Source organism: Leptodactylus fuscus, assembly GCF_031893055.1.
Source record: "Leptodactylus fuscus isolate aLepFus1 chromosome 5 unlocalized genomic scaffold, aLepFus1.hap2 SUPER_5_unloc_1, whole genome shotgun sequence".
Classification (NCBI taxonomy): Eukaryota; Metazoa; Chordata; class Amphibia; order Anura; family Leptodactylidae; genus Leptodactylus; species Leptodactylus fuscus.
In genome coordinates, this window is record NW_027439806.1 from 179,239 (window position 1) to 206,070 (window position 26,832).

Below are 26,832 nucleotides of genomic sequence, written 5' to 3' on the forward strand. Positions count from 1 at the left end.
TCCTCTACAATACATGGCACGGCCTCCGACAGCCCCCCTCTACAATACATGGCACGGCCTCCGAGCCCCCCCCCTCTACAACTACATGGCACGGCCACTCAGACCCCGAGCCCCCCCTCTACAATACATGGCACGGCCTCCGAGCCCCCCCCTCTACAATACATGGCACGGCCTCCGAGCCCCCCCCTCTACAATACATGGCACAGCCTCCGAGCCCCCCCCTCTACAATACATGGCACGGCCTCCGAGCCCCCCCTCTACAATACAATGGCACGGCCTCAGACCCCCCTCTACAATACATGGCACGGCCTCAGACACCCCCTCTACAATACATGGCACGGCCTCAGACCACCCCCTGTACAATACATGGCACGGCCTCAGACACCCCCCCTCTACAATACATGGCACGGCCTCGGACACCCCCCTCTACAATACATGGCACGGCCTCAGACACACCCCCCCCTCTACAATAACATGGCACGGCCTCCGAGCCCCCCCTCTACAATACATGGCACGGCCTCAGACACCCCCCTCTACAATACATGGCACGGCCTCCGAGCCCCCCCTCTACAATACATGGCACGGCCTCAGACACCCCCCTCTACAATACATGGCACGGCCTCGGACACCCCCCTGTACAATACATGGCACGGCCTCGGACACCCCCCTGTACAATACATGGCACGGCCTCAGACACCCCCCTGTACAATACATGGCACGGCCTCAGACACCCCCCTGTACAATACATGGCACGGCCTCAGACCCCCCCCCCCCCTCTACAATACATGGCACGGCCTCGGACACCCCCCCTCTACAATACATGGCACGGCCTCAGACACCCCCCTGTACAATACATGGCACGGCCTCGGACACCCCCCCTGTACAATACATGGCACGGCCTCGGACACCCCCCTGTACAATACATGGCACGGCCTCGGACACCCCCCTGTACAATACATTGGCACGGCCTCGGACACCCCCCTGTACAATACATGGCACGGCCTCGGACACCCCCCTCTACAATACATGGCACGGCCTCGGGACACCCCCCCTGTACAATACATGGCACGGCCCTCAGGACACCCCCCTCTACAATACATGGCACGGCCTCGGACACACCCCTGTACAATACATGGCACGGCCTCGGACACCCCCCCTGTACAATACATGGCACGGCCTCAGGACACCCCCCTGTACAATACATGGCACGGCCTCAGACACCCCCCCTGTACAATACATGGCACGGCCTCCAGACAACCCCCCTCTACAATACATGGCACGGCCTCGGACACCCCCCTCTACAATAAATGGCACGGCCTCAGACACCCCCCTGTACAATACATGGCACGGCCTCGATACCCCCCTGTACAATACATGGCACGGCCTCGGACACCCCCTCTACAATACATGGCACGGCCTCGGACACCCCCCTGTACAATACATGGCACGGCCTCGGACCACCCCCCTCTACAATACATGGCACGGCCTCAGACACCCCCCCTCTACAATACATGGCACGGCCTCCGAGCCCCCCCTCTACAATACATGGCACGGCCTCCGAGCCCCCCCTCTACAATACATGGCACGGCCTCGGACACCCCCCTGTACAATACACGGCACGGCCTCCGACACCCCCCCTCTACAATACATGGCACGGCCTCGAGCCCCCCCCTCTACAATACATGGCACGGCCTCAGACACCCCCCTGTACAATACATGGCACGGCCTCGGACACCCCCCTGTACAATACATGGCACGGCCTCGGACACCCCCCTCTACAATACATGGCACGGCCTCCGACACCCCCCTCTACAATACATGGCACGGCCTCCGAGCCCCCCCTCTACAATACATGGCACGGCCTCAGACACCCCCCTCTACAATACATGGCACGGCCTCGGGACACCCCCCTCTACAATACATGGCACGGCCTCCGAGCCCCCCCTCTACAATACATGGCACGGCCTCCGAGCCCCCCCTCTACAATACATGGCACGGCCTCAGACACCCCCCTCTACAATACATGGCACGGCCTCCGAGCCCCCCCTCTACAATACATGGCACGGCCTCCGAGCCCCCCCCTCTACAATACATGGCACGGCCTCAGACACCCCCTCTACAATACATGGCAAGGCCTCCGAGCCCCCCCTCTACAATACATGGCACGGGCCTCCGAGCCCCCCCTCTACAATACATGGCACGGCCTCAGACACCCCCTCTACAATACATGGCACGGCCTCAGACACCCCCCTCTACAATACATGGCACGGCCTCAGACACCCCCCTGTACAATACATGGCACGGCCTCAGACACCCCCCTCTACAATACATGGCACGGCCTCGGACACCCCCCTCTACAATACATGGCACGGCCTCAGACACACCCCCCCCCTCTACAATACATGGCACGGCCTCCGAGCCCCCCCTCTACAATACATGGCACGGCCTCAGACACCCCCCTCTACAATACATGGCACGGCTCGGACACCCCCCTCTACAATAAATGGCACGGCTCAGACACCCCCCTGTACAATACATGGCACGGCCTCGGATACCCCCCTGTACAATACATGGCACGGCCTCGGACACCCCCTCTACAATACATGGCACGGCCTCGGACACCCCCCCTGTACAATACATGGCACGGCCTCAGACACCCCCCTCTACAATACATGGCACGGCCTCCGAGCCCCCCCTCTACAATACATGGCACGGCCTCCGAGCCCCCCCCTCTACAATACATGGCACGGCCCTCGGACACCCCCCCTGTACAATACACGGCACGGCCTCCGACACCCCCCTCTACAATACGCGGCACGGCCTCCGAGCCCCCCCCTCTACAATACATGGCACGGCCTCAGACACCCCCCTGTACAATACATGGCACGGCCTCGGACACCCCCCCTGTACAATACATGGCACGGCCTCGGACACCCCCCTCTACAATACATGGCACGGCCTCCGACACCCCCCTCTACAATACATGGCACGGCCTCCGAGCCCCCCCTCTACAATACATGGCACGGCCTCAGACACCCCCCTCTACAATACATGGCACGGCCTCGGACACCCCCCTCTACAATACATGGCACGGCCTCCGAGCCCCCCCTCTACAATACATGGCACGGCCTCAGACACCCCCCTGTACAATACATGGCACGGCCTCGGACACCCCCCTGTACAATACATGGCACGGCCCTCGGACACCCCCCCTCTACAATACATGGCACGGCCTCCGACACCCCCCTCTACAATACATGGCACGGCCTCCGAGCCCCCCCCCTCTACAATACATGGCACGGCCTCAGACACCCCCCTCTACAATACATGGCACGGCCTCGGACACCCCCCTCTACAATACATGGCACGGCCTCCGAGCCCCCCCCTCTACAATACATGGCACGGCCTCCGAGCCCCCCCCTCTACAATACATGGCACGGCCTCAGACACCCCCCTCTACAATACATGGCACGGCCTCCGAGCCCCCCCTCTACAATACATGGCACGGCCTCCGAGCCCCCCCTCTACAATACATGGCACGGCCTCAGACACCCCCTCTACAATACATGGCAAGGCCTCCGAGCCCCCCCCTCTACAATACATGGCACGGCCTCCGAGCCCCCCCTCTACAATACATGGCACGGCCATCAGACACCCCCTCTACAATACATGGCACGGGCCTCAGACACCCCCCTCTACAATACATGGCACGGCCTCAGACACCCCCCCTGTACAATACATGGCACGGCCTCAGACACCCCCCTCTACAATACATGGCACGGCCTCGGACACCCCCCTCTACAATACATGGCACGGCCTCAGACACCCCCCCCCCTCTACAATACATGGCACGGCCTCCGAGCCCCCCTCTACAATACATGGCACGGCCTCAGACACCCCCCTCTACAATACATGGCACGGCCTCGGACACCCCCCTGTACAATACATGGCACGGCCTCGGACACCCCCCTCTACAATACATGGCACGGCCTCGACACCCCCCCCTCTACAATACATGGCACGGCCTCCGAGCCCCCCCTCTACAATACATGGCACGGCCTCAGACACCCCCCCTCTACAATACATGGCACGCCTCGGACACCCCCCTCTACAATACATGGCACGGCCTCCGAGCCCCCCCTCTACAATACATGGCACGGCCTCAGACACCCCCCTGTACAATACATGGCACGGCCTCGGACACCCCCCTGTACAATACATGGCACGGCCTCGGACACCCCCCTCTACAATACATGGCACGGCCTCCGACACCCCCCTCTACAATACATGGCACGGCCCTCCGAGCCCCCCCTCTACAATACATGGCACGGCCTCAGACACCACCCCCCTCTACAATACATGGCACGGCCTCGGACACCCCCCCTCTACAATACATGGCACGGCCTCCGAGCCCCCCCTCTACAATACATGGCACGGCCTCCGAGCCCCCCCTCTACAATACATGGCACGGCCTCAGACACCCCCCTCTACAATACATGGCACGGCCTCCGAGCCCCCCCTCTACAATACATGGCACGGCCTCCGAGCCCCCCCTCTACAATACATGGCACGGCCTCAGACACCCCCTCTACAATACATGGCAAGGCCTCCGAGCCCCCCCTCTACAATACATGGCACGGCCTCCGAGCCCCCCCTCTACCAATACATGGCACGGCCTCAGACACCCCCTCTACAATACATGGCACGGCCTCAGACACCCCCCTCTACAATACATGGCACGGCCTCAGACACCCCCCTGTACAATACATGGCACGGCCTCAGACACCCCCCTCTACAATACATGGCACGGCCTCGGACACCCCCCTCTACAATACATGGCACGGCCTCAGACACCCCCCCCCCTCTACAATACATGGCACGGCCTCCGAGCCCCCCCTCTACAATACATGGCACGGCCTCAGACACCCCCCTCTACAATACATGGCACGGCCTCGGACACCCCCCTCTACAATAAATGGCACGGCCTCAGACACCCCCCTGTACAATACATGGCACGGCCTCGGATACCCCCCTGTACAATACATGGCACGGCCTCGGACACCCCCTCTACAATACATGGCACGGCCTCGGACACCCCCCCTGTACAATACATGGCACGGCCTCAGACACCCCCCCTCTACAATACATGGCACGGCCTCCGAGCCCCCCCTCTACAATACATGGCACGGCCTCCGAGCCCCCCCTCTACAATACATGGCACGGCCTCGGACACCCCCCTGTACAATACACGGCACGGCCTCCGACACCCCCCTCTACAATACACGGCACGGCCTCCGAGCCCCCCCTCTACAATACATGGCACGGCCTCAGACACCCCCCTGTACAATACATGGCACGGCCTCGGACACCCCCCTGTACAATACATGGCACGGCCTCGGACACCCCCCTCTACAATACATGGCACGGCCTCCGACACCCCCCTCTACAATACATGGCACGGCCTCCGAGCCCCCCCTCTACAATACATGGCACGGCCTCAGACACCCCCCTCTACAATACATGGCACGGCCTCGGACACCCCCCTCTACAATACATGGCACGGCCTCCGAGCCCCCCCTCTACAATACATGGCACGGCCTCCGAGCCCCCCCTCTACAATACATGGCACGGCCTCAGACACCCCCCTCTACAATACATGGCACGGCCTCCGAGCCCCCCCTCTACAATACATGGCACGGCCTCCGAGCCCCCCCTCTACAATACATGGCACGGCCTCAGACACCCCCTCTACAATACATGGCAAGGCCTCCGAGCCCCCCCCTCTACAATACATGGCACGGCCTCCGAGCCCCCCCTCTACAATACATGGCACGGCCTCAGACACCCCCTCTACAATACATGGCACGGCCTCAGACACCCCCCTCTACAATACATGGCACGGCCTCAGACACCCCCCTGTACAATACATGGCACGGCCTCAGACACCCCCCTCTACAATACATGGCACGGCCTCGGACACCCCCCTCTACAATACATGGCACGGCCTCAGACACCCCCCCCCCCTCTACAATACATGGCACGGCCTCCGAGCCCCCCCCTCTACAATACATGGCACGGCCTCAGACACCCCCCTCTACAATACATGGCACGGCCTCCGAGCCCCCCCTCTACAATACATGGCACGGCCTCAGACACCCCCCTCTACAATACATGGCACGGCCTCGGACACCCCCCTGTACAATACATGGCACGGCCTCGGACACACCCCCTGTACAATACATGGCACGGCCTCAGACACCCCCCTGTACAATACATGGCACGGCCTCAGACACCCCCCTGTACAATACATGGCACGGCCTCAGACCCCCCCCCCCCCTCTACAATACATGGCACGGCCTCGGACACCCCCCCTCTACAATACATGGCACGGCCTCGGACACCCCCCTGTACAATACATGGCACGGCCTCAGACACCCCCCTGTACAATACATGGCACGGCCTCGGACACCCCCCTGTACAATACATGGCACGGCCTCGGACACCCCCCTGTACAATACATGGCACGGCCTCGGACACCCCCCTGTACAATACATGGCACGGCCTCGGACACCCCCCTCTACAATACATGGCACGGCCTCGGACACCCCCCTGTACAATACATGGCACGGCCTCGGACACCCCCCTCTACAATACATGGCACGGCCTCGGACACCCCCCTCTACAATACATGGCACGGCCTCGGACACCCCCCTGTACAATACATGGCACGGCCTCGGACACCCCCCTCTACAATACATGGCACGGCCTCGGATACCCCCCTGTACAATACATGGCACGGCCTCGGACACCCCCTCTACAATACATGGCACGGCCTCGGACACCCCCCTGTACAATACATGGCACGGCCTCAGACACCCCCCTCTACAATACATGGCACGGCCTCCGAGCCCCCCCCTCTACAATACATGGCACGGCCTCGGACACCCCCCTGTACAATACACGGCACGGCCTCCGACACCCCCCTCTACAATACATGGCACGGCCTCCGAGCCCCCCCTCTACAATACATGGCACGGCCTCAGACACCCCCCTGTACAATACATGGCACGGCCTCGGACACCCCCCTGTACAATACATGGCACGGCCTCAGACACCCCCTCTACAATACATGGCACGGCCTCAGACACCCCCCTCTACAATACATGGCACGGCCTCGGACACCCCCCTCTACAATACATGGCACGGCCTCCGACACCCCCCTCTACAATACATGGCACGGCCTCCGACACCCCCCTCTACAATACATGGCACGGCCTCCGAGCCCCCCCTCTACAATACATGGCACGGCCTCAGACACCCCCCTCTACAATACATGGCACGGCCTCGGACACCCCCCTCTACAATACATGGCACGGCCTCCGAGCCCCCCCTCTACAATACATGGCACGGCCTCAGACACCCCCCTCTACAATACATGGCACGGCCTCCGAGCCCCCCCTCTACAATACATGGCACGGCCTCGGACACCCCCCTGTACAATACATGGCACGGCCTCGGACACCCCCCTGTACAATACATGGCACGGCCTCAGACACCCCCCTGTACAATACATGGCACGGCCTCGGACACCCCCCCTCTACAATACATGGCACGGCCTCAGACACCCCCCTCTACAATACATGGCACGGCCTCCGAGCCCCCCCTCTACAATACATGGCACGGCCTCCGAGCCCCCCCTCTACAATACATGGCACGGCCTCAGACACCCCCTCTACAATACATGGCACGGCTTCGGACACCCCCCTCTACAATACATGGCACGGCCTCAGACACCCCCTCTACAATACATGGCACGGCCTCCGAGCCCCCCCTCTACAATACATGGCACGGCCTCCGAGCCCCCCCTCTACAATACATGGCACGGCCTCCGAGCCCCCCCCTCTACAATACATGGCACGGCCTCGGATACCCCCCTGTACAATACATGGCACGGCCTCGGACACCCCCCTGTACAATACATGGCACGGCCTCAGACACCCCCCTGTACAATACATGGCACGGCCTCAGACACCCCCCTGTACAATACATGGCACGGCCTCAGACCCCCCCCCCCCCTCTACAATACATGGCACGGCCTCGGACACCCCCCTCTACAATACATGGCACGGCCTCGGACACCCCCCCTGTACAATACATGGCACGGCCTCAGACACCCCCCTGTACAATACATGGCACGGCCTCGGACACCCCCCTGTACAATACATGGCACGGCCTCGGACACCCCCCTGTACAATACATGGCACGGCCTCGGACACCCCCCTGTACAATACATGGCACGGCCTCGGACACCCCCCTCTACAATACATGGCACGGCCTCGGACACCCCCCTGTACAATACATGGCACGGCCTCGGACACCCCCCTCTACAATACATGGCACGGCCTCGGACACCCCCCCTCTACAATACATGGCACGGCCTCGGACACCCCCCTGTACAATACATGGCACGGCCTCGGACACCCCCCTCTACAATACATGGCACGGCCTCGGATACCCCCCTGTACAATACATGGCACGGCCTCGGACACCCCCTCTACAATACATGGCACGGCCTCGGACACCCCCCTGTACAATACATGGCACGGCCTCAGACACCCCCCTCTACAATACATGGCACGGCCTCCGAGCCCCCCCCCTCTACAATACATGGCACGGCCTCGGACACCCCCCTGTACAATACACGGCACGGCCTCCGACACCCCCCTCTACAATACATGGCACGGCCTCCGAGCCCCCCCCTCTACAATACATGGCACGGCCTCAGACACCCCCCCTGTACAATACATGGCACGGCCTCGGACACCCCCCTGTACAATACATGGCACGGCCTCAGACACCCCCTCTACAATACATGGCACGGCCTCAGACACCCCCCCTCTACAATACATGGCACGGCCTCGGACACCCCCCTCTACAATACATGGCACGGCCTCCGACACCCCCCTCTACAATACATGGCACGGCCTCCGACACCCCCCTCTACAATACATGGCACGGCCTCCGAGCCCCCCCTCTACAATACATGGCACGGCCTCAGACACCCCCCCTCTACAATACATGGCACGGCCTCGGACACCCCCCTCTACAATACATGGCACGGCCTCCGAGCCCCCCCCTCTACAATACATGGCACGGCCTCAGACACCCCCCTCTACAATACATGGCACGGCCTCCGAGCCCCCCCTCTACAATACATGGCACGGCCTCGGACACCCCCCTGTACAATACATGGCACGGCCTCGGACACCCCCCTGTACAATACATGGCACGGCCTCAGACACCCCCCTGTACAATACATGGCACGGCCTCGGACACCCCCCTCTACAATACATGGCACGGCCTCAGACACCCCCCTCTACAATACATGGCACGGCCTCCGAGCCCCCCCCTCTACAATACATGGCACGGCCTCCGAGCCCCCCCTCTACAATACATGGCACGGCCTCAGACACCCCCTCTACAATACATGGCACGGCTTCGGACACCCCCCTCTACAATACATGGCACGGCCTCAGACACCCCCTCTACAATACATGGCACGGCCTCCGAGCCCCCCCTCTACAATACATGGCACGGCCTCCGAGCCCCCCCTCTACAATACATGGCACGGCCTCCGAGCCCCCCCCTCTACAATACATGGCACGGCCTCGGATACCCCCCTGTACAATACATGGCACGGCCTCGGACACCCCCCTCTACAATACATGGCACGGCCTCAGACCCCCCCCCCCCCCTCTACAATACATGGCACGGCCTCAGACACCCCCCTCTACAATACATGGCACGGCCTCGGACACCCCCCTCTACAATACATGGCACGGCCTCAGACACCCCCCCTCTACAATACATGGCACGGCCTCGGACACCCCCCTCTACAATACATGGCACGGCCTCCGAGCCCCCCCCTCTACAATACATGGCACGGCCTCAGACACCCCCCCTCTACAATACATGGCACGGCCTCAGACACCCCCCTCTACAATACATGGCACGGCCTCCGAGCCCCCCCTCTACAATACATGGCACGGCCTCAGACACCCCCCCCCCCCTCTACAATACATGGCACGGCCTCGGACACCCCCTCTACAATACATGGCACGGCCTCCGAGCCCCCCCTCTACAATACATGGCACGGCCTCAGACACCCCCCCCCCCTCTACAATACATGGCACGGCCTCGGACACCCCCCTCTACAATACATGGCACGGCCTCGGACACCCCCCTCTACAATACATGGCACGGCCTCAGACACCCCCCTCTACAATACATGGCACGGCCTCGGACACCCCTCTACAATACATGGCACGGCCTCCGAGCCCCCCCTCTACAATACATGGCACGGCCTCGGACACCCCCCTCTACAATACATGGCACGGCCTCCGAGCCCCCCCACATAACCAGGTGCCGCAGTATATGACGTCACTTGTCCAGGGGTATGACATCATAAGTACACGGTACATCAGCTCCGGACACACCGGGTACAGGAGCCGGCCCGGGACATTCTTCTCACCTCACCACGGAAACCAGCACGAGCAGCGCGACTTCTGTCCCAGCCTCGCTTTACCACTGTGGGCGGAGTTCGGCCGCAAGATTGACCAATCAGTGCGCGCTCCGGTTGCCATGGAGACGTTACTGTAACAGAGCGCGGGAGTATGTGTGTGACTGAGAGGGCGGAGGAGGCGGTGACTGACACACAGGAGCAAACCCTCAGCTGTGTGACTGCGGGGTGTAAGCAATGGAGGAGGAGGAGGAAACATGGCGGCGACATGTCAGAGACTGCAGTATAGCAGTGAGGACACCAGAGGGCGCCAGAAGATAAGATAATCCTGTAATAGTGGCCCAGTGCGGATCCTCAGTGTGTACAGCGGCCTAGTAATACAGATCCAGGAGAATACACAGCAATAATATATTACAGGACTGAGGAGAGAAGATATACGAGGAGGCCGGAGCAGCTAAGGAGGAGAAGAAGGAAGGAGACTTCAGGGACACTTAGTTCTGTGTGCGGAGTCTGTGCTCGGTCTGATGTAGATTATACAGCCTGGTCGCGGTTGGAAGGAAGGACCTGCGATAGCTCCTTCTCACACTTGGGGTGAAGCAGACGGTCACTTACACTGCGCCAAGTCCCATCAGGGTCCCATACATGGGGTGGGATTTGTTCTCCCGCATGGAGGTCACCACAGACAGTCTCCTTCTGTCACCCACCACCTGTACTGGGTCCAAGGGGCTCCCCAGGACAGAGCCGGCCCTCCTGATCAGCCTGTCAAGTCTATTTCTGTCCCTGGTATACAGCGCCCCCAGCAGGCTACAACGAAAAAGATGGCTGAGGCAAGCACAGAGATGAAGAAGGCCCTAAGAAGTGGCCCCTGGACCCCCGGCCCTAAGAAGTGGCCCCTGTACCCCCAGCCCTAAGAAGTGTCCCCTGGACTCCCAGCCCTAAGAAGTGTCCCCTGGACTCCCGGCCCTAAGAAGTGTCCCCTGGACCCCCGGCCCTAAGAAGTGTCCCCTGGACCCCCGGCCCTAAGAAGTGTCCCCTGGACTCCACAGGCCCTAAGAAGTGTCCCCTGGACTCCCGGCCCTAAGAAGTGTCCCCTGGACTCCACAGGCCCTAAGAAGTGTCCCCTGGACTCCCGGCCCTAAGAAGTGGCCCCTGGACTCCACAGGCCCTAAGAAGTGTCCCCTGGACCCCCAGCCCTAAGAAGTGGCCCCTGGACTCCCGGCCCTAAGAAGTGTCCCCTGGACCCCCGGCCCTAAGAAGTGTCCCCTGGACTCCCGGCCCTAAGAAGTGTCCCCTGGACCCCCGGCCCTAAGAAGTGTCCCCTGGACCCCCGGCCCTAAGAAGTGGCCCCTGGACTCCACAGGCCCTAAGAAGTGTCCCCTGGACTCCCGGCCCTAAGAAGTGGCCCCTGGACTCCACAGGCCCTAAGAAGTGTCCCCTGGACCCCCGGCCCTAAGAAGTGTCCCCTGGACCCCCGGCCCTAAGAAGTGTCCCCTGGACTCCCGGCCCTAAGAAGTGTCCCCTGGACCCCCGGCCCTCAGCCTCCTGAGCAGGTAGACTCCGCTGTGGCCCTTTCTGTGCAGCGCCTCCAGGTGATCAGCCCAGTCTAGTTTATTATTGAGGAGCACGCCCAGGTCCTGACTATCTCCATACATGTTCCTTGGATCTCCACCGGGGTCGGAGCACCTCTCCGCTTACTAAAGTCCACCACCATCTCCTTGGTCTTCCCAGCATTAATACTGAGCTGGTCCTGCTGACCCCAGTCCACACAGTCCCAGTATAACTCTCTGTACTCGCTGTCGCCCCCGTCTGTGGTGAGGCCAACTATAGCAGAGACATCGGAGGACTTCTGTAAGTAACAGCTGGAGGAGTTGTGTCTAAAGTCAGCAGTGTACAGTGTGACCAGGGGCGAGAGCTGGACCTTGTGGTGCCCCCGTACTACAGATCACAGTGTCAGACACACAGTCCCGGGCTCTCACATACTGAGGGCGGGGTGTCAGGTAGTCTAGGATCTAGTAGGACCGGTGATGGTCCCTCCACCAAGGTTCAGCTTCTCCCTCAGTAGTCCTGGCCGATGGTGGAGAAGTCACAGGACATTATTCTCACAGTGTTCCCGGGTTTCTCCAGGTCAGAGAGAGCTCTATGAAGAAGGTGGATGATGGCGGCATCTACCCCAATGCCCGGCCGGTAGGCAAACTGGAGGGGGTCCAGAGCGGAGCTCACTAGGGGGCGTAGGTGTGTCAGGACCAGTCTCTCTAGGACCTTCATCAGGTGGGATGTCAGTGCTACAGGTCGGTAGTCATTGTAGACCATCGGGTAAACCGCAGAGGGTGATACTGTATACTACTCTATATATCTGTATACCCTACATGTACAGCCAGCATCTGTATACTTCAGTGAAGGTATATACAGGCTCTGTATGGTATATAGCAGTACATTTACCACAGATGATACACCTGTAGTCTGGATACAAGATGAGATGTCTTAGATTCATGTCAACGATTTGTTATCAGAGGTAAACTACCCAAAAGTAGCCTGTAAAAACCTTTAGGCAGTGGGGGAAGCACTAAACCTGTAAGTCATGTGCCCGGCAGGCGAGGATTGTAGGAGAGGTATAAGGGGTTGTTCACACGGCAGAATATGAAGAGGATTAGGCTGAGGTGGAGGGTATGGTAATACACAGCAGAATAGTGATTGCAGCTCTGGGGCATTATACAGCCTGACTACATGTATGCAGGCAGTGTATATACCTCCATGGGGGGTGATTTGTCTCTGTTAGATCTATCTGTAAGGCCTACGCCCGGGGTCAGGAGACATGTTGTGATGACGGGGATATAGCAGGATCCTCCATCTTTCACCAGTGTGCCAGTCTTCTTTTGTGTGGAGGACTCCTGGCGCCCCTGTCCTGCAGACATACAGGAAGGCCTGGGCTGAGACAGCCATGAGCACTGACGATGTGTATCTGCTGCAGACATTTATGGAGTCCTCATATCAAAGGCTGCGGCCGCTTCCCGCGAGGAGAGACAATGGTCCTGGGAGCGCAGTGTTTACATGGTCCCGGATGTGACTGTGGGGGGATCCCGAGCCACTTGTCCCTATGACTGATGACTCTGCTGATATCCAGCCATGTAACATTAGGGGGCCGCTACTGTCTGATGTCCTGCAGCCGTCTAATAGACAGTCTTCTCTCTCAATCTGTCTCTCTTGTCAGATGTTATTGGATTACAATGTGAGAACCTTCTAGAATCTTCCTCCTACTTCACCAGGGTCCTTACAAGGCCCTGCTGTAGATGACACTCGGGGTCTCGCACAGTGGCCATGTCACCTATGACATCATCAACCCCAAAGAGGAGAATGATCCAGAAACGTGGTGACACAACCCAGCTCACACAGCCCATTACCAGACGACACAACCATCCTGGTGTCAGCCCCGGCCTCAGTCCATGGTGGGGGATCAGGTGCCCCGGACATGCTTCCTTCCTACCGTACCGTCTCACCGTGGGGGCCCCCCCGGATCCCCCTACTCAGAGGAGACCACGATTCCACCAACAATGGTCGGGACACTTACCCCTCCTCATCCACCAGATCCTATGCTGCCATGTTACAGCCGTCTCCGCTTGGTCCAGGCACCAGTCCCTCTGTTGTGTCATGCCAGAGCAGAATACCTTGAGCCCCGGCCCTCCTTATACAGCCCACCGCTAATGGTTTGTCTGATGTCCTCGATCAATGTCAAGGACTGACTTCTTGTCCAGAATATTCAGGGCTGGGTCCTTGATGCTTCGCTTTTGACACTAGTTCTGTATTTATCATTCCGTTGTAGGCCCTGATACTTTGCATTTGTTGCGTACTGGGCCTGGCCGCGCACCGTAGGGCCGTGTGTCAGCGCCGATACTCACCTAATGAACAATTTAAGGTTCCCTTATCCAGATAATCTTTCTGTTTGTGAGGATAGAGTCCCTCATATCACACCTACAATGAAGACATAGGCCGAGCCCGACATGTTACAGCAGTGACCAACAAGATCTTATTCCCAGATCCCAAGGACCTGACATTGCTCCCCGTTCAGACCGACTGCAGCTGCCTCATCCTCTTGTTTTATGTGCCAGAGGAAAAAGTCATGAGGAATTCACTAGAAGATCACTCGCTTCTTACAGGAGACAAGCCGCCATTGTCAGAGGAGCAGGAAGGCAAATACAGGGGTCTGGCATTGGTGTATTCCCCTCTCCCCATTCAGGACACATGCACACATGGCAGAGCCCCAGCATGCATACGTATGGTGGTTCGGAGACAACGATGTGTCAGGAATCTGCCGATTACATAGCTATAACATTTGTGTGACTACTCTGCGTATATACAGTTAGGGCCAGAAATATTTGGACAGTGACACAAGTTTTGTTATTTTAGCTGTTTACTAAAACATGTTCAGAAATACAATTATATATATAATATGGGCTGAAAGTGCACACTCCCAGCTGCAATATGAGAGTTTCCACATCCAAATCGGAGAAAGGGTTTAGGAATCATAGCTCTGTAATGCATAGCCTCCTCTTTTTCAAGGGACCAAAAGTAATTGGACAATGGACTCTAAGGGCTGCAATTAACTCTGAAGGCGTCTCCCTCGTAAACCTGTAATCAATGAAGTAGTTAAAAGGTCTGGGGTTGATTCCAGGTGTGTGGTTTTGCATTTGGAAGCTGTTGCTGTGACCAGACAACATGCGGTCAAAGGAACTCTCAATTGAGGTGAAGCAGAACATCCTGAGGCTGAAAAAAAAGAAAAAATCCATCAGAGAGATAGCAGACATGCTTGGAGTAGCAAAATCAACAGTCGGGTACATTCTAAGAAAAAAGGAATTGACTGGTGAGCTTGGGAACTCAAAAAGGCCTGGGCGTCCACGGATGACAACAGTGGTGGATGATCGCCGCATACTTTCTTTGGTCAAGAAGAACCCGTTCACAACATCAACTGAAGTCCAGAACACTCTCAGTGAAGTAGGTGTATCTGTCTCTAAGTCACCAGTAAAGAGAAGACTCCATGAAAGTAAATACAAAGGGTTCACATCTAGATGCAAACCATTCATCAATTCCAAAAATAGACAGGCCAGAGTTACATTTGCTGAAAAACACCTCCAGAAGCCAGCTCAGTTCTGGAAAAGTATTCTATGGACAGATGAGACAAAGATCAACCTGTACCAGAATGATGGGAAGAAAAAAGTTTGGAAAAGAAAGGGAACGGCACATGATCCAAGGCACACCACATCCTCTGTAAAACATGGTGGAGGCAACGTGATGGCATGGGCGTGCATGGCTTTCAATGGCACTGGGTCACTTGTGTTTATTGATGACATAACAGCAGACAAGAGTAGCCGGATGAATTCTGAAGTGTACCGGGATATACTTTCAGCCCAGATTCAGCCAAATGCTGCCAAGTTGATCGGACGGCGCTTCATAGTACAGATGGACAATGACCCCAAGCATACAGCCAAAGCTACCCAGGAGTTCATGAGTGCAAAAAAGTGGAACATTCTGCAATGGCCAAGTCACTCACCAGATCTTACCCCAATTGAGCATGCATTTCACTTGCTCAAATCCAGACTTAAGGCGGAAAGACCCACAAACAAGCAAGACCTGAAGGCTGCGGCTGTAACGGCCTGGCAAAGCATTAAGAAGGAGGAAACCCAGCGTTTGGTGATGTCCATGGGTTCCAGACTTAAGGCAGTGATTGCCTCCAAAGGATTCGCAAAAAAATATTGAAAAAAAAAATATTTTGTTTGGGTTATGTTTATTTGTCCAATTACTTTTGAGCTCCTAAAATGTGGAGTGTTTGTAAAGAAATGTCTACAATTCCTACATTTTCTATCAGATATTTTTGTTCAACCCTTCAAATTAAACGTTACAATCTGCACTTGAATTCTGTTGTAGAGGTTTCATTTCAAAACCAATGTGGTGGCATGCAGAGCCCAACTCGCGAAAATTGTGTCACTGTCCAAATATTTCTGGCCCTAACTGTAGGTGATCGTATGACGGACTATCCTGCAGTATGTAGTACTATGCTCAAGTGTAGAGAAAAGGCTTTCAGAAATGGAAGGGTTAATAGATTATTCGTGTGAATGAAGAGAAACGTAAATCCCATCAATATTTGGTTTGCTTTTCGGGGGAGAAGTCCTAGAAGCGACGATATAGCCCTGAACGCAACGTCGTCCAGACACTCGGGCTGCATTCTTTACACCTCGTCCGGGACGATTTCCAGGCACTTAGCAGAAGGAAATTTGGTGTCACTACTTATCCTATGTCCTGTCATTGACACCCAGACACCGTCACCTTCATCTGCAGGGATGTCGTGAACGAGAATCCTGGACTGGATCTGATGACTGTCGAGTTGGAGCCTCGCGGTGAGCTGGTGTGATGATGTGGAGCCATCACATAGGACAGTCAGTCCCCCCTAGTAGTGATATGTACAGGATATACTGCCCCCTGCTGGTGAGATGATTTGGGGGCCATCACATAGGACAGTCGGTCCCCCCTAGTAGTGATATGTACAGGATATACTGCCCCCTGCTGGTGAGATGATGTGGGGGCCATCACATAGGACAGTCAGTACCCTCTAGTAGTGACATGTACAGGACACACTGCCCCCTGCTGGTGTGAGGATGTGGGGCCCATCACATAGGACAGTCAGTCTCCCCTAGTAGTGATATGTACAGGACACACTGCCCCCTGCTGGTGTGATGATGTGGGGGGCCATCACATAGGACAGTCAGTACCCCTAGTAGTGATATGTACAGGACACACTGCCCCCTGCTGGGGTGATGATGTGGGGCCATCACATAGGACAGTCGGTCCCCCCTGGTAGTGATATGTACAGGACACACTGCCCCCTGCTGGTGAGATGATGTGGGGGCCATCACATAGGGCAGTCTGTCCCCCCTAGTAGTGATATGTACAGGACACACTGCCCCCTGCTGGTGTGATGATGTGGGGGCCATCACATAGGACAGTCGGTCCCCCCTGGTAGTGTTATGTACAGGACTCACTGTCCCCTGCTGGTGTGATGATGTGGGGGGCCATCACATAGGGCAGTCTGTCCCCCTTAGTAGTGATATGTACAGGACACACTGCCCCCTGCTGGTGTGATGATGTGGGGGCCATCACATAGGACAGTCGGTCCCCCCTGGTAGTGTTATGTACAGGACTCACTGTCCCCTGCTGGTGTGATGATGTGGGGGGCCATCACATAGGACAGTCAGTCCCCCCTGGTAGTGATATGTACAGGACTCACTGTCCCCTGCTGGTGTGATGATGTGGGGGGCCATTACATAGGGCAGTCTGTCCCCCTAGTAGTGATATGTACAGGACACACTGCCCCCTGCTGGTGTGATGATGTGGGGGCCATCACATAGGACAGTCGGTCCCCCCTGGTAGTGTTATGTACAGGACTCACTGTCCCCTGCTGGTGTGATGATGTGGGGGGCCATCACATAGGACAGTCGGTCCCCCCTGGTAGTGATATGTACAGGACTCACTGTCCCCTGCTGGTGTGATGATGTGGGGGGCCATTACATAGGGCAGTCTGTCCCCCCTAGTAGTGATATGTACAGGACACACTGCCCCCTGCTGGTGTGATGATGTGGGGGCCATCACATAGGACAGTCCCCCCTAGTAGTGATATGTACAGGACACACTGCCCCCTGCTGGTGTGATGATGTGGGGGGCCATTACATAGGGCAGTCTGTCCCCCCTAGTAGTGATATGTACAGGACACACTGCCCCCTGCTGGTGTGATGATGTGGGGGCCATCACATAGGACAGTCCCCCCTAGTAGTGATATGTACAGGACACACTGCCCCCTGCTGGTGTGATGATGTGGGGGGCCATCACATAGGACAGTCGGTCCCCCCTGGTAGTGATATGTACAGGACTCACTGTCCCCTGCTGGTGTGATGTTGTGGGGGGCCATCACATAGGACAGTCGGTCCTCCCTGGTAGTGATATGTACAGGACTCACTGCCCCCTGCTGTGGTGATGTGGGGGCCATCACATAGGACAGTCGGTCCCCCCTAGTAGTGATATGTACAGGACACACTGCCCCCTGCTGGTGAGATGATGTGGGGGCCATCACATAGGACAGTCGGTCCCCCCTAGTAGTGACACGAGGACACTGACAGCTCAGTGACATGTACAGGACATGCTGACAATAGGCACCAGCAGGATAACGTTCACCTTTACACTCGGATTCCCCAGGAATGTCTGCACCAGATTACACCACTTCCTGCTCCTGCCTGGTCACCTGATTTATCACCAGTCTACCATTTATAGGAGCCGCTGTGATGTCACCAACCTACGGTACAAGTGTGCAGGATCTACAGGCCTGGCTGTGGTAAATGTCCTGCTATACACCATGCAGGGTCCTAGCGCCTGCGCCCAGTTATCCGTCTCCTATGGCTGTAATATTGTCATCACCTCCATAGGTCACCAGCACATCACGGTGAGGTTATTACACAACTACAATCACGTCCACCGCACAGAGTGACAGATTTTATTATCCTTATTTAAAACAAAAAAAGATATTTACAATGATTTTCTTCTTCCTGTCGAAGATGAATTGTCCTGAGCTATAGGGGACTGTAGCCGCTGTCATTGGGGGACAACAACTCCCAGCATATCAGGCAGTAAAAAGTCACACTGACCTGCTGGAAGTTATAGTACCTGGACAGCAGTAAGGTCTATTACATCCATCTCACCAATATCTCCAACCCAGGACATACAGAACTTCTTGCTCTTGTATGTTCCGCTCGCTCTTGCATGTTCCCGCTCGCTCTTGTATGTCCCGCTTGCTCTTGTATGTCCCGCTCGCTCTTATATGTTCCGCTCGCTCTTGTAGTTCATTCAGTGGTAACAATAGTTTGTACACATTTACAATATCTTCCCTGAGATGAGCAGCCGCCGCAGTATTTATACGCCCGCTCTCTGCCGCATACAATGGGGTCATGTGCTTGAGGCTTTGGTGGGTGGTAACTCTAGATCTTGGTCCTGACATTCTGGGGGAAGGTGGACCAGGGGCTCCAGGCTGTAGATCTCTTGGGGGTTCTCCTCTGTTCTGGAGACTCTCTTTGAGGTAAATGTTCCCTTCACGGTCCCATGGACGGCGTCCTTCAGCTGTAGAGAGAAGATCATTTGTCATTCAGAAGACCCAACACAAGATTTACCCCAAGTGCCCGAGCTACGTAGAGCGGTGCTCAAGATGGCGGACGCCTTACAGAGCCCTTCATTACCATCAGACGCCTTATGACACAACATGAAGAGGTTGCATCTTAGTTCACCCACTCGTAGTCTTCAGGTGGTCTCTACTCAGACCCCCCTCCTTACCCATAACCACTGGACATAACCACTTTGATTTCAACCAATATCTATACGTCCCTTTGTCACCTATGACGTCATATTTACCTCAGTCAGGGACACCACGCCCACCAGGCGGCCGGTATTAGTGACATAAGCTCGACGCAGACCGAGAAGATTGAAGAGGTCGTAACACTGAGGAGACATGAGAAAGCGGATGAGGGATGTCCAGGGACAGACCCAGCTACTGTGACCCTTTCCCTGCCAAGGACACGGATCATATGTTCTGCCGTTGGCATGTCAGGAGTGGGCGCTATATATGTAAACAGAGAATCTCGGTTTTAATATGTGATTAGGATTGTAGGTGGTATAGAGCCAGAGATAGAGCACTTGGCACATCTCTTATGTACGTGGCTACTGAAGTGTCCCCCTGGCAGGACATAGGTGGTTTGTTCTTGGCAGGGGCGGATGTGCCCCTCTCACCTGATAGAGCGTCTGTTTCTCCATAAGTCTGTATGGTGTTGGGTCGATTATCATGTCCTCAACAGATACAACCTGATTGAGCTGACGACACTCCCACTCCTCTACCTGTAAATACACACGTACAATATATACAGTCCAGCAGTAATAATACAACACTCCATATACATAGATAAAAGAGCGCACCTACCATGGCACATCTAGGTCATCTGTGATGAATAAAGACTGTTGGCTGAGTCTTTGGGCCCATAACATATCTCTCTTCTGTAATGTACTACAGTATATAGCTATTATTATAGCCCCCCACCTGTAATACACCTATACTTGTAATACACCTCTACTTATAATAGACCTCCCCCTGTAATACACCTCTACCTGTAATACACCTCTACCTGTATACACCTCTACCTGTATACACCTCCACTTGTAATAGACCTCTACCTGTAATAGACCTCCACCTGTAATACACCTCTACCTGTATACACCTCTACCTGTAATACGCCTCTACCTGTAATACACCTCCACCTGTAATACATCTCCACCTGTAATACACCTCTACCTGTATACACCTCTACCTGTAATACACCTCTACCTGTAATACACCTCTACCTGTAATACACCTCTACCTGTAATACGCCTCTACCTGTAATACGCCTCCACCTGTAATACACCTCCACCTGTAATACACCTCCACCTGTAATACACCTCTACCTGTATACACCTCCACCTGTAATACATCTCCACCTGTAATACACCTCTACCTGTATACACCTCTACCTGTAATACACCTCCACCTGTAATACATCTCCACCTGTAATACACCTCTACCTGTATACACCTCTACCTGTAATACACCTCCAACTGTATACCCCTCTACCTGTATACACCTCTACCTGTATACACCTCTACCTGTAATACACCTCTACCTGTAATACACCTCTACCTGTAATACATCTCCACCTGTAATACACCTCCACCTGTATACACCTCCACCTGTATACACCTCCACCTGTAATACACCTCTACTTATAATAGACCTCCACCTGTAATACACCTCTACTTATAATAGACCTCCACCTGTAATACACCTCTACTTATAATACACCTCCACCTGTAATACACCTCTACTTGTAATACACCTCTACCTGTATACACCTCTACCTGTAATACGCCTCCACCTGTAATACACCTCTACCTGTATACACCTCTACTTATAATTCACCTCTACCTGTAATACACCTCCACCTGTAATACACCTCTACCTGTAATAGACCTCCACCTGTAATACACCTCTACTTATAATACACCTCCACCTGTAATACATCTCCACCTGTAATACACCTCTACCTGTATACACCTCTACCTGTAATACGCCTCTACCTGTAATACACCTCCACCTGTAATACATCTCCACCTGTAATACACCTCCACCTGTAATATACCTCTACCTGTATACACCTCTACCTGTAATACACCTCTACCTGTAATACACCTCTACCTGTATACACCTCCACCTGTAATACACCTCTACCTGTAATAGACCTCTACCTGTAATACATCTCCACCTGTAATAGACCTCTACCTGTATACACCGCTACCTGTATACACCTCTACCTGTATACACCTCTACCTGTAATACACCTCTACTTGTAATACACCTCTACCTGTAATACATCTCCACCTGTAATACACCTCCACCTGTATACACCTCCACCTGTATACACCTCCACCTGTAATACACCTCTACTTATAATAGACCTCCACCTGTAATACACCTCTACTTATAATAGACCTCCACCTGTAATACACCTCTACTTATAATACACCTCCACCTGTAATACACCTCTACTTGTAATACACCTCTACCTGTATACACCTCTACCTGTAATACGCCTCCACCTGTAATACACCTCTACCTGTATACACCTCTACTTATAATTCACCTCTACCTGTAATACACCTCCACCTGTAATACACCTCTACCTGTAATAGACCTCCACCTGTAATACACCTCTACTTATAATACACCTCCACCTGTAATACATCTCCACCTGTAATACACCTCTACCTGTATACACCTCTACCTGTAATACGCCTCTACCTGTAATACACCTCCACCTGTAATACATCTCCACCTGTAATACACCTCCACCTGTAATATACCTCTACCTGTATACACCTCTACCTGTAATACACCTCTACCTGTAATACACCTCTACCTGTATACACCTCCACCTGTAATACACCTCTACCTGTAATAGACCTCTACCTGTAATACATCTCCACCTGTAATAGACCTCTACCTGTATACACCGCTACCTGTATACACCTCTACCTGTATACACCTCTACCTGTAATACACCTCTACTTGTAATACACCTCCACCTGTAATACACCTCCACCTGTAATACATCTCCACCTGTAATACACCTCTTCCTGTAATACACCTCCACCTGTAATATACCTCTACCTGTATACACCTCTACCTGTAATAGACCTCCACCTGTAATACACCTCTACCTGTAATACACCTCTACCTCTATACACCTCTACCTGTAATACACCTCTACCTGTAATACACCTCTACCTGTAATAGACCTCTACCTGTAATACATCTCCACCTGTAATAGACCTCTACCTGTATACACCGCTACCTGTAATACACCTCTACCTGTAATACACCTCTACCTGTAATACACCTCTACCTGTAGTACACCTCTACCTGTAGTACACCTCTACCTGTAGTACACCTCTACCTGTAATATAACTCTACCTGTAATATAACTCTACCTGTATACAACTCTACCTGTAATATACCTCCACCTGTAATATAACACTACCTGTATACACCTCTACCTGTAATATACCTCTACCTGTATACACCTTTACCTGTAATATACCTCACAGTGTATACACCTGCTCCTGGCCTACTCATATTCATGTCTCCAGCTGTTACTGACTCCACTTCAATCACACACATCCCAGGTTATGGCTGACAGGTCAGGACTACTATACCCACCATTCTCAGGTAGTGGTTTCGGAATCTACTTGATCGCCTCTTCCTCCCTCCAGTCCTTTGTGTCTGAGTGAGAGAACAGCAGAGATCAGTATACACCTTAAACGTAGTTATATACTAGGGGTATATGATTGCACCATAAGCTGCCCCTACACATTAGATAGTTATTACCCCTGATGATACTCATGTACAGTGATGAGCGTCATCAGATATGTCTGGCAGCCTCTTATCTCACCCATACGGCTATATCTTATGTGTCTGGGCAGCTTAGACTCACGGTGGTGTTCAGAAGAGGTGAAGAAGTGTAAAGTATGGGGGATAAGCTCTCACCTCCTCATTGTCATAGGTGACGGTGTCCTGGGCGCTGTAGGTGACTGTGTCTCCATTCTCCGTCTCCTCTGCTGGGAGACACAAGATGATGGTCGAGTTTAGTATGAGCTTACGTCTTATGATGGGTTCCCCATAGTCTAGGAGATGTGCCGCCATGGATATAGTCATGTGGGCAATTACTGCTCAGTGTATACGGCTCCTTAACAAGCTTATATATATGACATGTCTATGACGTCCTCCTGACTCCCCTCCAACACCAGATGTCATGGGAGATCGGGCACTTGGATTTGAGATGCCCAATCCTTGGCTGAGTGTGCATGTATATCGGAAAGACATGTATTGCCTATGGCTTATAGAAGATACAGAACTATATACCCAAGGAGAAGGCGCTGAAGATAAGCAGAGCAATGACCAGGAAATACGTGCAAGTACTCACCGGTTCTAGGCAGCTTCGGTCTGGAGCAATCGCCAAGAGACTGAAATAGAGGAATTGTGATGACATCATTACTCACTGCCATGTGCTGTCCCCTATGCCCTACCACCTACTAGTACTACCATGCCCAGGGCTCATCACATGGTGTAACCCTGTGGTAGTTTGTGATTTCCATTGTCTTCTACAGATCATGACCCCTCGATACCAGCACCGACCCCTCCACCCGTTTGTTCTCTTACGGTCACAGTCCAGTTGTTGTCCACGTTGCTCCCCGGCTGGTTCACCATATATTGGATTCTCCGCTCGGTGCTAAGCTGATCAGATAAGAGTTTGGTGAGAGTTTTCCGGCTGACTGAACCGAGAAGGATTTTAGAATCTGGAGAAACAAGACACATGGGTTATTAAATCTCCAGAAGGCAGCGAGGTCAGGTGGCAGATATCGGAGATAGGAAGAGATGGGTAGATAGGATAGAGGGCGAGGCTGGTCAAAGGTGGTATCACTACGTGTAAGGAGGCTTTATAGCAGCACAGGGCACCAGGATACGGAAGATTACTTCACAGGTCTCCAAGAACCCCCAACCCCCAGGTATCCTTCAAAGAACATGAGGTTTTCTCTGGACTCTCCCTCACTCCGGTCTTGTAGTCCACCATTGGTCTCCTCTGCGGCTCTAACCTGTTGGCCCGACTATATTTAGTGTGAACAAGAGCGGGACCATACAATCCCATAGGCCAAGAAAGAAGAAGAACCTTCAGCGTCGACAATAGGAAACTGCTTCAGATCTGAAGATTTCAGGAGGTTTCGGATATCTTTGTATTTGAAGCCCTTCACCAGATATTGCAGGTCGGTCACCATGAAGTCCTCGGCACACACATCATGGGCCCTGGGGATTAAAGAACACCATTATAGTCAGATTCAGACGGGATTCCCATCCCCAACGATCCAGTCTACGGCATCTCACCTGTTCTTTCCCATCACCAGTTTTGGGAGGTACGGAAGTTTCTTGACGATAACTATTATATCAAAAAATGAATTCTGGCAGCTTTGGCTGATGGCGTTGGAGACCAGAACAGCGATCAGGACGGGGAGAATATGGGACATTTGTCCTGTTAACTCAAACACCAGGAGAGCTGTAGACAGGGTTTGTGTGACGGCCCCAGAATAAGCTGCGGCGCCTGCAAGGGCAAGAAGAACTGGATGAGAAGAAGACGTCGTCCTGCCGTGTCATCAGCTGAGATGACACATGGACCTCCGAGGGCTCCCGCACGCTATGTGCCCATTATATACTCACCTGCCAGGGCATAGCCAGCCGGAGTGATCTTAATAGGTATCCCCTCTGAAATAAACCCATCAGGGAAGATTTTGGCAATTATTTCTCCATAGAGACGACCAAGTCCGGCACCTGCGGGACAGAATATCATATACTGAGAAGGGATGATGAGATTGGTGATAGCCGGGGCCCGAGATCTACCCCCTGACCACGAAGGATTGATAACTCTCCCACAATGACCCAGACAGTTTCCGACCTCCTAGACTTGGCCAGATACAGCCGTATTCACATGGGACAACACTGAAGATCTGACCCTTTGATGCAATGTACAGTAGTCAGTGACCGCTTGTATAACAGCGTACAATTGTTATGCCATTTAATGTCTAAACCCCTGGCAACAAAAGTGAGGACACCCCTTAGTGACAATGGACAGATTGTGCCAAATTAGCCATGTTCCCTCCCCGGTGTCATGTGATTCATTAGTGTTACAAGGTCTCAGGTGTGAATGGGGGCAGATGACTTAAATTTGGTGTTCTCGCTCTGTCAATGGTCACTAGAAGTTCACCATGGCACCCGATGACAAAGAACTCTCTGAGGATCTGAAAACAAGAATCGTTGCTCAACATAAAGATGGCCGAGACTATAAGAAGATTGCAACGCCCTGAAACTGATCTGCAGCACAGTGGCCAAGACCCTACAGCAGGTTAACAAGACAGGCTCCACTCTGGACAGGCCTCGCCATGGTCGAAGTTGAGGGCCCGTGCTCAGCTGCTCAGCGTCATATCCAGAGGATGTCTAAGCAAAATAGAGGTATGAGCGCTGCCAGTATTACTGCAGAGGTTACAGGGGTGTAGGGTCAGCCGGTCAGTGCTCAGACCATATAACGCCATGAACTACATCACATTGCTCTGTATGGGCGTCGTCCCAGAAGGAGCCTCTTCTAATGATGATGCACAAGAAAGCTGTAGACCAGCAGACTGATGACATGGATTACCGGGACCTTGTCCTGTGCTCTGAAGAGACCAAGATAGACTTATTGGATTCAGATGGGGTCAATCGTGTATGGTGGCAACCAAGGACTACAAAGACAAGTGTGCCCTGTCTACAGCCCAGCATGGTGGTGGAAGGGTCTTGGTTTGGGGCTGAGTCCCCCGGTTGTGAGGAGTTACAGTTCATTCCAGAGGGGACCATGAATGCCCGCATGTCCTTTCACATACTGAAGCTTCCCGTGATCCCCTCCCTTCTGGGCCGCAGGACAATATTCCCATGATAACTACCAAAAACACCCCTTCAAGACCACCACTGCCCTACTAAAGAATCTGAGGGTAAAGGTGCTGGACTGGTCAAGCGGGTCTACAGACCTAAACCCTGTGGAGCATCTGTGGGGCCTCCTCAAACAGAAGGTGGAGGAGCGCGAGGTCTGTAACCTCCACCAGCTCCACGGTGTCATCATGGA

At 54.2% G+C, this 26,832-nt stretch overlaps 2 protein-coding genes across 4 annotated transcripts in view; both read right to left on the reverse strand.

Annotated features, from left to right (window-relative positions):
• The window catches only part of POP7 (POP7 ribonuclease P/MRP subunit), a 239,770-nt gene that overhangs the window by 4,479 nt on the left and 208,459 nt on the right, over positions 1–26,832 (reverse strand). The window contains exon 1 of one of the 3 annotated variants that reach the window (XM_075261187.1): positions 10,532–10,656. The exons of 1 other annotated variant lie outside the window; for it this stretch is intronic. Coding sequence is in view for 1 of the 2 variants with exons in the window: in XM_075261186.1 (XP_075117287.1) it covers positions 10,473–10,481 (9 nt within the window). In the remaining variant the exon portion in view is untranslated. One more of the 3 variants, XM_075261186.1, reaches the window with a different exon arrangement.
• Positions 19,499–26,832, reverse strand: part of LOC142186357 (chloride channel protein ClC-Kb-like) — a 31,577-nt gene continuing 24,243 nt past the window's right edge. Inside the window, exons 13-22 of the mRNA XM_075261190.1 lie at positions 25,398–25,508; positions 25,068–25,281; positions 24,856–24,989; positions 24,348–24,484; positions 24,112–24,151; positions 23,676–23,746; positions 23,349–23,411; positions 20,333–20,437; positions 19,958–20,044; positions 19,499–19,669 (exon numbers count right to left, since the gene is read on the reverse strand). Of these exons, the coding sequence (XP_075117291.1) occupies positions 19,499–19,669; positions 19,958–20,044; positions 20,333–20,437; positions 23,349–23,411; positions 23,676–23,746; positions 24,112–24,151; positions 24,348–24,484; positions 24,856–24,989; positions 25,068–25,281; positions 25,398–25,508 (1,133 nt within the window). The remainder of the gene's footprint in view (positions 19,670–19,957; positions 20,045–20,332; positions 20,438–23,348; positions 23,412–23,675; positions 23,747–24,111; positions 24,152–24,347; positions 24,485–24,855; positions 24,990–25,067; positions 25,282–25,397; positions 25,509–26,832) is intronic.